The sequence below is a fragment of the Antechinus flavipes genome, chromosome 2 (assembly GCF_016432865.1).
Source record: "Antechinus flavipes isolate AdamAnt ecotype Samford, QLD, Australia chromosome 2, AdamAnt_v2, whole genome shotgun sequence".
Lineage (NCBI taxonomy): Eukaryota > Metazoa > Chordata > Mammalia > Dasyuromorphia > Dasyuridae > Antechinus > Antechinus flavipes.
Genome location: NC_067399.1, coordinates 474,326,732 through 474,341,798, shown reverse-complemented (window position 1 = coordinate 474,341,798; position 15,067 = coordinate 474,326,732). Strand labels below are relative to the sequence as shown.

General features: G+C 47.1%; 1 protein-coding gene across 1 annotated transcript in view; it reads right to left on the bottom strand.

The window, feature by feature from the left end:
* Positions 1–315: 315 nt before the first annotated feature.
* The window catches only part of PEPD (peptidase D), a 255,845-nt gene continuing 241,093 nt past the window's right edge, over positions 316–15,067 (bottom strand). Inside the window, exons 13-15 of the mRNA XM_051979735.1 lie at positions 9,295–9,479; positions 3,407–3,598; positions 316–861 (exon numbers count right to left, since the gene is read on the bottom strand). Coding sequence (XP_051835695.1) covers positions 721–861; positions 3,407–3,598; positions 9,295–9,479 — 518 coding nt within the window. The 3' untranslated portion in view covers positions 316–720. The remainder of the gene's footprint in view (positions 862–3,406; positions 3,599–9,294; positions 9,480–15,067) is intronic.

Sequence of the window (15,067 nt, the reverse complement as noted above, 5' to 3'; positions counted from 1 at the left end):
TTTACTTCTTTTTGTATCCCCAGAGCTTAATTAGTACAGTGCCCTGGTGCAAAATGGGTGCTTAATAAATATTAATTAACTGTTGAGAAATGAGGAAGAACGTGTTTAGGAGGGACCAGTCTTGGCTGAGAAGGGATCTGGAATCATGGAATTGAGAAAGGGGTATCAGTTATTTCTTCAAATTAGAGGCAACACCCAGGAAAAAGCTTTGTGAATTTAAGGGGATAGAGAAGTGTGTGAAGACAGTAACTTTGGAAGAGTTTACTTTAAACAGTAAATCAGGAGAAGAAATCAACAGCAGCAAACTCCAGGCAATTTAAAGAAATAACTTTTAATGCAAATTTGGGCTGAACAGAAAGACTGAAGAAAAACTGAGTAAAAAGTGCTGATTTTTGAGAAACAAAAAATCAGAAATGTATCTTTCCTGAGAAAACAATCCTGTCTTCTCAGCATGTACTGAAACATTTGTCTAATGTTGCTGTGTATATTTCTTTTAAATCAGCATTTATTCCCTATCCACCATCCCCAAGGAACTAGGATTGCATTCTTGGAAGAGTAGATTAACCATTCAGAGAAAACATGGTATTTTAGTAATGAGGCATTGGTACTTAATATTATGATTTGCTCTGCTGATTTTGTAAAAAGCCATAAATGTGAGGCAGTGACTCTCCATGGATTATCTCATTTCAGAGGAGGAAGTGGGCTGGGGACCCCCAAGCTCTACTCCTTTTGGGTAGGAAAGGAGGCGAAGGACTTCTTGGAGTCGGCCATACATGCTTCTATTTCCTCCACAGTTCGAGGCACACAAGTCAACAGCTCCATACCAGTGGCAGTCACCACCACATCCTCTTCAATGCGAACCTAGGTCAAGCAGACATACACACCCATTACTGTGGAACTCACATTACAGTGCTGGGGGACCCAAGATGCCTGTGCAGAGGGCAAGGCCCTGCATTTTTCTTTTCTGGAGCCCTTCTCAAATGGAGTGATTATGGGGGCCCTTGGGAGGGACAGTGGGAAGGCACCCTGGGTCGCAGGAGTACATAGTGATTGACTGATTATGCAAGCAGCATGGAATAATGGTTAGACTGCTGGACTTGATGTTTCAAATTTCAAATGTCTCAAATGTTATAACCCCGGGCAAAGACCTTTTCTGAGCATTAGATTTCTTCTTTATAGCACAGGATAATGATAGTAACTACCTGGGGGAGGGGGTGACATCCTGCGTAAAGTACTCTGCGAACATTCAAGTGCTATGCTAAAGTCAGCTATTCTAAAAGCCTTTACGAGGGTAAAGGAGAATAGAGATAGAATACATCCCCCAAGGAATGGGGATGACTGTTCTCTTGTGGTATGGGATGGAGCTTTACTATCTCCAGTGCAGGCCTGGCTTCTGGAATGCCCTCGGCCTAAGATCCCATCAGTCAGCCACTTCTTTCTATGGCTTTCTGATGATGGGGTCTGTGGCTTTTCTTGGGATCAATGGGAGAGCTCAACCCTCAGAGCCACTTTGTTTCTGCACAGAATCAGAGCCACAATTTAAGAGACCTCATGGAGACCTCTGTCCCCCAGGCTTGTCCAACTGGGCCAACTCCTCGCTCCCTACTTGGTGTCCTTGGGTCCCCAGAGGCTGAGGAATGGTGGGGAGGGTGGAACAGTCCATCACTAGGGCTAGAAGACTCAGTCTGTGTTTCTCCCCTAAGGTCCTACAGAGAAATCAGGAGACCTGAATCTGGGGGTTGACTTCCTGGTGATGCCAGAGGCTCCAGGCTGGAAGAGGAGCTTCCCTGGGAAAAGGACAGACCCGAAGGGAGAAAAACTTGGAATATAAAGTTTTACAAAAACGAATGTTGAAAACTATCTTTACATGCATTTGGAAAAATACAATACTATTTACAACTGAAAAAAGAAAAAGGCCAATCCAATTTCTCCCTAGTCCTGAACCCCTCCTTGATCACCCTGATTCTGGAATTCACAAAGCTTACAAATAGCACTAACTCTTCTACCTTTTCTCATGTATGATCAGAATGATACTGGCCTGGTGATAGGGCTGGCTTTCTGTTTCATGCAAGTCAGGGGCTAAAAAATGAGCTCAAAGTAAAGTTAAAGCTATCCTGTCAGAGCTGAGCACGAGCGTCAAAACAGAGCTGCTCGGGTGTCTCGAGCTCACCAGCTGCTGACGTGGCCGCAGCATATGCTCATCACAGAGAGACAGTTTTTATATGCAGAGAATGCCCCGGCCCCGTTAACAGAACATGTGCTCTCAGCAGCAGGGAAGGCCATCCTGGGCCATCCACGTTTTTCCCACTTGGTTTTCCTTGTGACCAAGGACACGTGTCTATGAGACTGCTGGCAGACGGGTCATTCTGTGGCTAGGCGTGAAGCTCACCAGCTCACATGGGGACTGAATCCATCCCCTTATTAGCATCATGTGCTAACCAGCCCCATGGCCAGAGTAACTAGCATGCCCACAACACTCCAGGGGGGTCAGAGGGACTTCCTGAGGGGCATTTGGTGATGGAGAGAAATATGGTGAACAGTCCACATCAGGCTGAAAAATGCACTTGTGTCTCCTTGAGACTGAGTCTACTTCCCCCCCCCCTCCCCCTGGCAAATATGGTCAGCCCTGCTCCCTTCTCAGCAACCTTTCCAACCAACTGATAAACTTATCTCCCTGAACTGACAGTTCAGGGAGATAACAATCCCACAGCTGCCACAAATGATTCAACAGGGAAGGGCAAAGTTCTGGAGATTTGTTAGTCACATGCACACTGGTTCAAGCCAGAGCAAGGGACAGAGGGCCAGCCACTGTCCCTCTGGTATCCAAGTCAGGACACTGTCACTGCCCTTTGGGCTCTGGACAAGAGCCTGATATTGCCTGACACTGCCTCAGCTTCTCTGACTCGTCTACTATTCAGTGTCATGGCCAAGCCTCTCCCCATGGTGTCCTGGGGACTGTAAACCCCACCACATCTGGACTGCTTGAAAGCAAGTCTCATTTATTCTACAAATGAGAAAGCTCTTGGGATGTGCCGATCATCTTAAAAAGTTCCTGTGGAAGGGCAATTAAGACTTGTCCTGCTTAGATCCAAAAGACAGGAAACGTAGTTGGTAGAAGTGCTGGAGAGGCCAGTTGAGCTATGGTACCAAAAAACCCAGATTTGCTGACAATCTGGTGAGGTTTTTCAATCAGGGCTGACTAGATACTATAGAGAGGGTTGTTGATCAGGTCTGGGTGGAACAGGTGACAATCTCTGAAGTTTCTTCCAACTGAGATGCTAAGATTATGACATTCATTAATAATAATTACATAGCACTTTAAGGTTTGCAAAATGATTTATCAGTATTGCCATAAGAACTGTGTGAGGTAAAATGCAAGTAGTCCTGCAAGAAAGAGGCTACTCACCCCACCAAAGCCCCGGAAGCGCTGCAGGATGTGGCTATTGATGAAGCAGGCCCGGGCTGGGTCGGCCAAGGCCTGGTCCAGGAGATGGTCAATGAAGTAAATGCCTGGCTCCACGGTCAGCACCATCCCCTGCTCCAGCGTCCGAGCTGTCCGCAGGCTCCTCAGGCCTGGCTCATCGATGCGCTCCACACCCTGGCAGAAGAGGGAGGGAAGAGGAAGGGGTCTGGTCACTGGAGGGAGTGGGGAGAGGCGTCAAGGCCCAGAAGCAACCAGACAGCAGAGCCACAAGGGGTGGCGGTCTCTCCCCTCCCGCCCTTTCTCCTGTCTGAGTCGGAGCCAGGATGGATGGGCAGACAAAAGCCCTGCGAGCTTCAAACACTGCCTCACTCTGGTGAGCTGCCCAACTTACACTGTGTGTGGAGGGGAGCTAGGCTGGGGGCCCAAAGACTAGACAACTCTCAAGGCCGCAATTAGCCAAGGGGCCCAGCTCACAGTCAGCTCTGTTCTTTCTCATATCCAGAAGGGCCTCCCCCTCCCCCAGGATGGAGCTCAAGCATCGCCTCCCATCTCTGACTGCTGTGCCTCACACTCTTGTTCAGCCTTTATTCATCATTCCCCAATGGTTTCCCACCTGTTATTTTGCCTCACAAGGCTGACTGGGGAGCCTGGCTCATAGGGCGCTCTCTTGCCCCAGAATCTCGATTGCTGGCTGCTCTCCCCCTCTCCTAGACGTGCTGGGGGAGGACTGCCCCCAGGGAGCCACTAATCTGGCCAAGGAGTCCAGACCTTAACACGCAGCCGGGGTGCTGGCTCTCCAGGCAGGGTGGAGAAGGGACGACACTTACACAAGATGATGCTGTACATGGGCCCTTGCAGAACCCTGTGCTGGTTCCGATTTCCCTCTCTCTCCCAGGACCCACTGACCCCCCTCCTTGCTGTGGACCTGCTGAGCTCCTCTCTGGGCTTTCTTTCTGGCAATGCAATTGCTACAACACAGGTCCCTTGCGGAGGATCACATCCTGCTCTAGCTGCTGCAGGACCCAGGGGCCCTGGCACTGAACTCCATACAACGTCCTTGATCAAAGGTTGAGAATGACTTGTGTCCAAGACCTCCTGACCACGTTCTCCCTGATTTCGCTCTGTGTTCTCTGCCCTCAGCCCAGGTAAAACATGAGTGTCCCCAGACCTTACTCTTTCTGCCCTGTACCCCCATACTCTTAATCCCCCATGTCTGTGTAGCCAAAGGAGAAGTTACACTGCTTATGTTCTACAGACATGGTGCCTGCTTTACTCCAGATATTGGCTGAGATTTCCAGCAGCCCCCAGGCCCGGCTTCCAGAGCTCTTCCTCAGCCGACCCGAGGATGGGCCCCTCTCCTGGCTAGGGGAACAGTTTACCGAAGTCCAGCACAGCCAAAAAAGCTCTTAAGGCAGCTTGGGAGGCCTCTAAGGGCTATTCCTTTCCCTTCTATGAGACAATGTGGGAAAAAGGCCCTATGAATCTTGTCTCCTGTGTCTCTCCCTCCACCTCCCCAGGTTTCCAGCCTGCCTTCCAGAGGGAAGGAAAGGTACTGTCATGGCCCAGCTGGAGCCTACTTTTGGCAAATGCATTTGCCAATGCATACACATACATGCTGAAAGACACAGCCCTGCATATTTAGACATGTATACCTGTGCACCCACTGACAGATGCAGTCTGCATGGAAGAGACTGAAATACAAACAACACAAAACACACTATCTTCCCCCTGATACCTTATTCATGTTGTGATAAGACCCTAGATCAGAGCAACCGCTAGGGGCAGTGGAATATGTCTGAAGATACTTTGCTTTATGTGCAAGTAATCACTAATGAGTCAATCGATGGCCAATGAACATACAGGTCTCTATTGGAGGGCACCAGGGATGGAGCTTTAATTTCATGTTATTCAACAACATTTTTCTCAATGACTGGAATGAAGGTAGCATAGTAGGTTTATCAGATTTGCAGATGAGACAATGCCGAGAAGGACTGCTAATAGCTGGAGCCAGAATATTACCAGGCTTAGAACAAAGGACTGAGTTGAAGAAGAAGAAACATAATAAGCATAAATGTAAAATCTTAAGATTGAGTTTCAAAAATCAACTGCCTAAGTACAGAAAGGAAAGAGTTATTCTTAGACAATTGTTGTTTCAGTTGCATCTGACTTCATGACCCTATTTGGAATTTTCTTGGCAAATATATTGGAGTGGTCTCCAGCTCACTTTACAGATGAGAAAGTCAAGGCAAATAAGGTTAAATGACTTGTTCAGGGTCACACAGCCAATAAGCTTCCCCTACCGACTATCCAGGTTAGCCCTGTCATCCTACAGATGGGGAAACTGAGGCCTGGGGAAGAGGGTCATGCCCTGAGTTAGTGACAAAGCCAGTACTAGAACCCAGGTCTCTTGCCCCACAAACCCATTATTCTTTCTCTTGGTCTTGTGCCCCTGCTGCAGTAACTTGAGCCTGAGGAGGTATGAAAATGTGTCACCACTTCTAAGTCAGATGAAAGACAGGGGGTAGGGATGCACAAGTGATTTACCTGAGAGTTACCCTTTCCCCCAATCTGCATTTCCCAATTCTTTTAGGACAATTTGCTGCTAACAGTTCTCTTCTGTCTTGTCTATTCTACCTTTGGTGCTTTGGCTTGCAACATACGCCTCCTACAAAGGGAAATAAAGAGACAGCCTGGAGCACCTTCAGCCACAGAGGAAGGGTGAAGGAGCGGGCATGGACTAGTGGCCTTCAGTTCAAATCCCAGCTCTGCTACTTACTCCTTGTCCATTCAACCTTTCCGGACCTCTGCTCCACAACTGAAAAATGAGAGAACTTGGACCATCTGGCTAATAAGGTCCTTTCTAGTTCTAAATATAAGATTCCAGGGGAAATGCTACCTGAGGCGAATTCTGCTTTGCCCAACAACACAATTGTCTGTGTATCAGCCCCAGCCCCATATTCATCAGAAAATGGGCAATGACAATCTTAGTGGGCAGCCGGTGATGGTGATGAGAGCGATGGCTGTGAGTATTGGCAAGTGGAGGCAGTGACTTTGCACTGGCCAATGACCTGCAGGCTTACGCTGCTAGGGAAGGCTGTAGACATTAGCCACCAGCACTGGCCATCTGGGTCTATTAGTGTCTAGTGTCCCATGATTCAAATCAAGGCCTTGACTCTAGGAGCACCCCTGCCAGCACTGTGTGCACAAATAATAGGGTTTGCCCCAAGCGACAGCTTTCCTTAAGTCAACAGCAAAGAGAAGATCCAAATCCATCTGAAGATTTTAAATAAAACAAATTGCTTTTATAGGCAAAGCGGCATTTTCCCTGCACTGTTTATCTATCACAGGAAAAGAAGCTACAAGCACACAAAGGCTGCTTACTGGAAAAGATGAAAACATTCTGCTGCCAATTTTCTATGTTGGAAAAAGTCGCTTTGGCGACTAATGAATAACGAATCTCAGCTAACAATGTCTGGAAGCATCTACATTTGGCACACAATATATTTTATGATAGACAGAAATTAGGAAATTAAAACTCATTTTGTTTCTCCAAATTTAACTGTTTACACTTGAGGAAAAAATAATTGAATAATAATGCTTTTCTTGAGCAATTTTTTTCCCCAAAAAATCTTTCTCGGTGCTTTCAAAATATCCTGCAGCCAAAAGGCAAAGACCGTGCATCTTAGCTAATTAGACAATAAGGCATGGTAGGCGTGAGCAGCTTACACAATCACTTCCATTGTGAAATAAGTGCTCAGTCAAAGGGCCAATGTATGCAGGGCATGCTCATGTACTCAGAGTCCCTGAGAGCACACACCACCACTAGGCACAAAGAATGGCCCCGGGCCTCCTGCTGGCTTCCTTGGTCCTGCCAGCCCTTGCTCGCCAGGCCTTTCTTGGCCAAGAACTATCTTAAAAGCCATTTTTTCCCCCAGGAGTCACATATTGGTAATGCTGGTCTCTAATAGGCTCATGACACTGCTGCACCCCTTCTCAATTTCAGTTCAAATAAAAGTTTCTCATTAAAGAGTTAAGGCAAGATGGTGCTCTGAGGTGAGGAAAGAAGAAAAGGGTGAGGAGGGAGTCAGGAAGCTCAGACCTCTGCTCTCAAGGACAGTGCTGTCTAGATGGGTAAAGGGGGCATCAGACACAAAAGCCATATAACATAGAGGGCTGCATCTGAAGCCTGTTCTGGATTCAGGTTCTAGGTTTGACACTAGCTATATGACATTGGGCAAATTGCCACACCAATCAGCCCCACTTCACCCTGATTTCGTCATCTATAAAATGGGCATATTTCCCTATCTTCCTCACTGAGTTATATGAGGCAAATATTTTGTGAACCTTTTTGTGAGTTATTATTTTTATGAGGGCCAGAAGATTTGACCTCAGAAAACCCTCTGGAAAATAAGAGCTTGGAGAAAGTTTCTACCCTGGCCTCTTGAAGCTGGGTCTACCCTTACTTTATGGGGTACCAACATGCTAGAAAAAGAAGACTCAGAATAGGAGTCTGGCTTCAGAGAAATTCCAAATGCCGAAAGAAGAGAGAGCTGGCAAGTGCCATACCTTAGGGACACACAGGGCACTTAACGCAGGGCGGCACGTTTTGAACATCAGGCTTTCAAGAAGGAGACAAACAAGAAATAGCTTGTCTTTGCTTCCTTTCTCTGCAGAGAAGCTACTTGGGGCCCAGGTTGGGCAGGATGCCAGACACAGTCCAATGGAATTAGACTCGGCTTTGGCCCTGCTCTCTCATTAGCCCTACCTCTCCCAAAGACCTTGGACACATTCATTCTTTCTGAGCTCTAATCTCCTGTATGTAAAATGAGGATAGTAATTCCTGCATTACCTGTCTGATGGGATCATGGTGAGGGTCAAATGAGAGGATGAGCATGAAAGGCCTTTGGGATGCATGCAATTCTGTGTGGGGCTATTGCAGACTGCTGAGCAAGATGTATCCACCAGCTTCAGAATGGGGTCTCTCTATAGCTGTGGTGCAGAGGCAGAGGTGCAAAGTCACAGAACTTTGGGGACACTGGCCCAGTACTCCTAGGGATCCCCACACATGCCATCTACAGGTCACCTTGGCTGAAGTGGTTTTGAATTTCTCCAGATATTTCCCTGTGAGGGAGTCTGAACATCTGGTAGCTTCAGGAATATCAAATGGTGCTTTGGGGTCTACCCAAAAAGAGGAAGCATGAAACAGTGGGCAGAACACTGAACCAAAACACGGGAGGCCTGGGTTTGAATCCAGTCTCTGATACATCCTAGTCATGTGACCATGGGCCGGTCACTTACTCTGAGCTTCCATTTCCTCATCTGTCTAAGAAGAATACCAGCAGTCATTCCTTCACAGAGATGGTGTGAGGGTCAGGTGAGAGAAAGTATGGAAAGTGCTTTATAATCATTAACTGTTACCAGCTCTGCCTGTGGCCTGTGCTCTGTTGACAATGGACTCTCCAGAAACTTCTCCCTAGTTAAGGAGTTTCCAGGTTTGCTCCTCAGGAGAAAAGGGGGCCAGTTGATTTCTCCTCCTCTTCCTGGCTGTCATGCCCTTGGAGGGCCTTAGTAATGGAAATAAAACAGCCCCTAAGCAGGTAGCGTGAGAACGAGAAAGAGGGGGGTGGATATTACACAGACAGAACGACCAATTCTGGATAACTGAGAACAAAGAAACAAACTTTAAGAAGATGACAAAGTCATTCTTCCCCAGCTCTGCTAATGAAGCTGGGCTTAGTTCCTGGGATGGCACACTGGCTCCACGGGAACAAATGGAATCAGTGTCAGGATCCGAGACAGGTCAATGTAAGTGACAACAGGGCAGGAGTCCTGCTGGATGGGCTCATCTGACAGGAACTTCCCACACTGACCTCGGGGTAGCCACCGACATCATGCACATCAATCCCGAGGAAGTGTCCGAGTCCGTGAGGCATGAACACGGCGCCCAGGTGGACCTTAGCCATGTCGTCCACGTTGCCAGTCAGGATGCCGATGCGCGTGAGCTCCTCCAGGTGGACGCGGTCAGCCAGGCGGTGCATGTCGGGCCAGGATACTCCTGTGGGGGGAGAGACACGGGCCACTTGGTGACTCAAGCTGGAAACTGACCACAAAGATACATGCACCCGCGGGCCAAGAGAGCTCTCTCAGGATACAGGAGGCGGGTCAGGCTGCAGCTCCTGACCCCCAGACATTCCCACCAAGTCACACATGGCCTCAGCAGACAGGGACGAGCTCACATCCTTCGCCTTTTCTTAAAGGGTTTCGGCCTTAAGCGATACTCCCTCCCCTCCCCCGTACCTCCCCCCCCCCCCAAAGCAGCTGGGTGCTCCACCAGGGAGATGGCTCACTGTCTGTTTCTAGTAGAGATACGCATCCCTGGCCTCTGGGAGTGTGTGGATTCCCACTGCTGGAGACTTCACACACAGCCCCAAGCACCTCTCTGCACTGGGGGCAACAGAGGGGGAAAGAGGAGCTTTCCTTGAGATCTGGAGTCAGCTCTGGGGCCTTCCCAGGATCCAACGTTGGTAGAAGCTGACAGGTGTTTTGTGGGTGGTGGGGCCATCCCCATCAGAAGGCCCCTGACTGCTCTTTCCAGACTGAGGATTTATCTAAGCTTGCCTGGAATAGCTTCTATTTCCAGCCCATTCCCATGACAGCACAAATTCTCAAATCTCCCTCGCTGCCAGGAGCAACAGGACAGCCACCAATTTGAAGGACATCTTTTCTTGCAGTTCTGAGGAACTGCTTTCTATCCCTCACTGATTTTGAGGGCTCTGAGTATAGTTTTTTAAAAAGGCCCCTGCATTCAGATAAGCATGAGATGACTTAATTTCTTCTTATTAAATCTCAGTTGGTCAGATAGATGGAGAGTCTTTGTGCATGTGACTGACTTTTTAGCTAAAACCTGGAGAAAGGAACCTGGACTAGGTAACCTTGAGCTCCCTCTCCTCTGGCAGTAGCTGAATCTCATTGGTATACAGAACATGACCTATTGAAGGAGTTGTTTGGGGGTTGGAGCTCACAGCAGAATGGGTGGTTTGGCGGGGGCTGGCTTTGCCTCCAGCATCCTCCTGGGGATCTGAGTCACCCTCTAGAGTTGATGCAGAGTGAAGGTAACTGGGCTAAGGTGCAGCTCCCTCCACCCAGACCTGGCAAGCACTGCTGCTGTCCAGGGCCAAAAACATCTCTAGCCCAGTCTGCTTCTCCCTTGGGCTGGGTTGGCCTGGCCATGTGGGGGTTATGGGAGCCACAGAACTGGGCAGCAAGGGCTGCTCCCTAGGATCCAAGATGGCCCTGCCTTTCCTAATCAAATCCATCTTTGTCTCATGTGACTGGGCAAAGGTCAGCAGCCAAATAGCTTTCTAGGGGGAAAAAGCAGCCTGCTAAGCAAAGGCTTATAGATTCTGTGGTGTGTGTGTGTGTGTGTGTATGTGTGTGTGTGTGTGTGTGAAAGAGAGAGAGAGAGAGAGAGAGAGAGAGAGAGAGAGAGAGAGAGAGAGAAGGAGAAGGGGGATAGAACCAGGTAAGGGACTTGCATAAAGTCAAAAAGCATGGCCTGTAGGACTAGGGGGTAGAACCCTAGTCTCAATCCCTACTGCACTCTGCTTCTTCACAGGAGGACTGTGAGCATGGCAAAGAGAAGATCAAGAAAATAACAAGGGTGGAATGAGAGCCTATCCCCCACGAAGAGAAAAGGAATGACTGCCAGTAGTCAGTGCCCAGCTCCTAACTCCCCCATCTATCCCACAGGACAACTGATACCTAGAAGACCCTGTTTAGTAATCCCCTGGCTCTGCTCACTCATTCCACACCTATCTCCTGTTGTTGCGAGATCCCAGGCTCAGATTAATTGGTCCTCACTCTCCCATAGTAAGGAGAGCCTGGGCCATACCATCTCCCACTGAGCCCTCAGTCACAGTGGTGGAGTGACAGGCTCGGTTCTCAGTGGGACAAGTCCTACTTGTCCCACCCATCCATCGATCCATCCAGAACTGGGTGCTTTCAGGGAGCAGGGCCTGAACCATCTTTTCAGAGCTGAGTACCCAGGGGGAAATGAGATGTCACTGTTTCTGTCTCATTTCTATTTTCTTGAAGATTTTTTTGGACATAGGTCTTATAGGTCACAGCCAAACGTAAGCAGGTTCAGCAATCATTCAAACTATAGGATTAGAATTAAAATGAATTTGCTAGAATCAAGTTGGGGAAGGGCCTGTTTTGTCTGGGGCTATGTTCTGACAATAAATAAGAGGATGAATCCTGGTAAGTAGAAAGGGACACTAGGCCTGTTGAGGTCTAACTTGTTCTTGGAGACTACACTAGGACCTATTATCTGGAGCCAATTTTAGGGGCTCCCATCTACCCAGTTGGAGGTGTCTATTATAGAAGGCTCCAAGACATTGAGAATACCATGGGAAGTGGTCACTGAATACTCCAGGAGAACTTGACCAAGAGGGTTAACATCTTGGAGTCTGTGCTCAAATTGTAAAAATAGGGCAGGAGTAGGGGTGGAGTCTGACTTTCCAACTGCCCAGGGAGTCACATGTTGAAAGTTGGAAGCAGGTGTGTCTCGACACTCCCACCACCAAGCCCCAAGGGTGTCAGATTCTAAACCTTCCCTAATTGCTAACATTTGCATACTCTAAGAGAGGAGGTTCAAAATGAAATCTTTAGCTCTCTAATGGCAACCAGCAACAAGGGGTCTTCTCTCGACAGCCCCAAGAGTTTTCAGGGTAGCGAGTCTCCTTCAGTTTGGATGAACTAGTATCTGTTTTTCTGCATTGAAGCTGGACACATAGGAAAGGGCGGGTAATAGGTCACAGGAATGGAGTCTTTGGGATCCCCATCTATCTATCCTGCAAGATCTTGAGCAAAAGTTGTTGAAGTCAGGTTAGGTGCTGGTGGTGCTGGTGTTGGGGAGATATTTGGCTACAAAAGATCATTTTCAGTGTAGGACACTGAGAGGTCTAACTCTACATTGGGCCTTAGACTGTGGCAGAAAAAAAGGTGTCAGATGTGGCAGATGAGGATGGTTACTGGTGCTTTCAACATAAGAGAACCCATTTGGTTCTATCTGCACCACGGCTCTGTTTCAGGGAAAGCATTTCACGTATCCTATGTTTCAAACAGTCCTGCTGATTACAGAGGATTTCCTCAACTCTAGGCCTTTGCTCATGTAAATACCCCTAAAATCTCTTACTGATAATCCTACCCATACTTCAACATCAAAAGGGATGTATTCTCTTGTTTCTCTGGTTGAAAAGTGATGCTCCCACTATTCAATTTCCAATCATTTTGTAATCTTCTTCCATGTTTACTCTAGTTTGATTTGTATTGTTTATCTATGTGCATGTCTTATATCTTTTTGCTAGATTGGAAACTCCTGGAGGAGAGGATTATGGCTTTTCCTTTTTACATTTTCCAGCACTGAACATCAGTCCCTGAGCACAGTAAGTAGCTCCGGTTTCTTAAATGGAATCACTACTCCTTGTCTTTTTGACCTACGGAACCTGTATTTTAATTGTTCCACAATCTGATGCTAGGAGGGAAGATGGCACAGTCAAAGGAATGTGTCAAAGGACAGAACCATAAGCCAGTCAGGGAGATCAGACCTGAGAAGAAAGAGGAGAATGTGAGCAGGTGGACATTCAGACCAGTTTCCTGGTACAACCAACCTTGTATGGCTTCTATTCCCTGTGGGTCTTTAACATGAACTGTCTTTTTAATCTAACACATACACTGTCTGACTTTGAACCTGGAAATAATATCTCTGTATTTAAAGTAGGGCACTACCACTAGCCTCTTTATTTTTCACTTGGTCTGCCAGTGACTGGGGCAGTCTGACGCCAGCTCAGAGGAACGGTCTGGTGCTATGTGGGCTTCTGTGGGGTATTTCCTAAAGACAATACAAACATAGCTGCTGACATCCGAATGTCCATTAAACTTTTGCCAAACACTCTTAAAGTTGAAACATGGTTTGAGAAGGGCAACTCTGTTAGTACTTTAAAAAATATGGTTGATATGGTGAAGTTAATATGATTCTTAAAGACTTTCTCTCTGGAGAGCACGTGGAGTAAATCTGAGCAAATCCAGGGAATTACTGTGGCTCAGGGCATACTGTCATTTCTGCTCTGCCAAGGAACTGAAGACTAAAGGTGTCCACTTAGCTTGGATGCAGGAACATAATGGAAGGCTGAGAAGTTTGTCTGGGGCAGACTGGGAGTCAAGCATGATTGTGCCCATCCTCAAGGTCATACCGAGGCCCAAATGTAATCCTTGAAGAAGGTGTGAAGAAGATGAATTTGGGGAGTGAGGTGAAAAAAGAGGGACAGATGAGCAGAGGAACAGGGCAGAGCGAAAGACAGAAAATACTCAGAGGTAGGAAAAGAGATGGAGCTAGGGCCACAGTTACATCTTTCCAGGCTGAGACTATCTGTGGCCAGATTTCAGCTGTGTTGTAGGGGCTTCTAAGATGCTCTACAAACATCTCCAACCCTAGGATTCTTGAAGTCTTTTCATTTTCAGATAGTTTCTTAAAGTTTATTCTGAGAAAACCCAAAATGGTGTCAGCTGAATTGTTTGTCCTTCCTTCTGGAAAAGGACCATGACATGAGGGAGATGATGCCATTACATGCAAGTGAACTGGATTTAAGTGAGAGTAGGTTGTTCACCAGCCTCAGTCAGCTGAATTACAGTTGGCTATATGAGCTCTAAGAGATAATAATTTGTTTGTTTTGAGGGGGAGGGGGCAGCTATAAAAATCTGGAGAAAGTGAAGGAGCTAGGAAGAGAAAAGAAAGAAATTTAGCTGGATTGGAAATCCAGAGAAAGACAGACCCTGACAAAGTGAGATTACTCTCCCTGAAACTTTTAAATCCCAGACACAGCTATATTCAATATCAGAGATGCTAGATGGGCCTCCTGGATAAAAATAACATAATTAACTACTCAAGAATACCTGGCAGCAGCCCCTTTTTATGGTGATTTGGGGAAAAAACACTTCGCAACTACTCAAAATTTTGTATCTAGACTTAGGGTAGGACATGGAAACATGACATTGGAAGGGGCAGGCATGAAAATAGACATGCTAGTGTGCTAATGTGAATTAGCTGAGGTCATTAGAAGCCACAGAGAACATAGTGTTGTCCCTGTGCCAAATCTGATCCATTTTAGGGTAAAAAGGGTTATATTTCGTGGGTGAAAAGCCTACCTTGCCCTCCACCAGATGGTCCCAGAGTATTCCAGAGATAAGGCAACTGGGGAAAGTTTGCCATTACCATCTAGCAAAGGTAGAAATAGTCATTAAGATTTCTAAATAGCCTTTCTGTATCAGATCTAGTTATCTAGGTCTAGTTAGTCCTACATGAGTTGGGGGATGTTTGCTGGGAAATCCCATGCCAATATCAGCCTTATTCTATAAATTCAGAAAAGCAGACCATTAAGTTTGATGGGCCCTGGAGGGGTCATCCTGCCTAATTTCCCAATCAGATATGATCAATTCATTCCTTGCCTTCCACAGTGCCTTCTGCTTTTTGCATAGTCTTCTTTCCACTTCCTTGTCCTTAAGACTACAGCAAAGAAAATGAGCATGGCAAACTGAAAAATTTTCTGCTTAATGCTCTAAGCAGTCTAGAGTCAAGAAGGAATG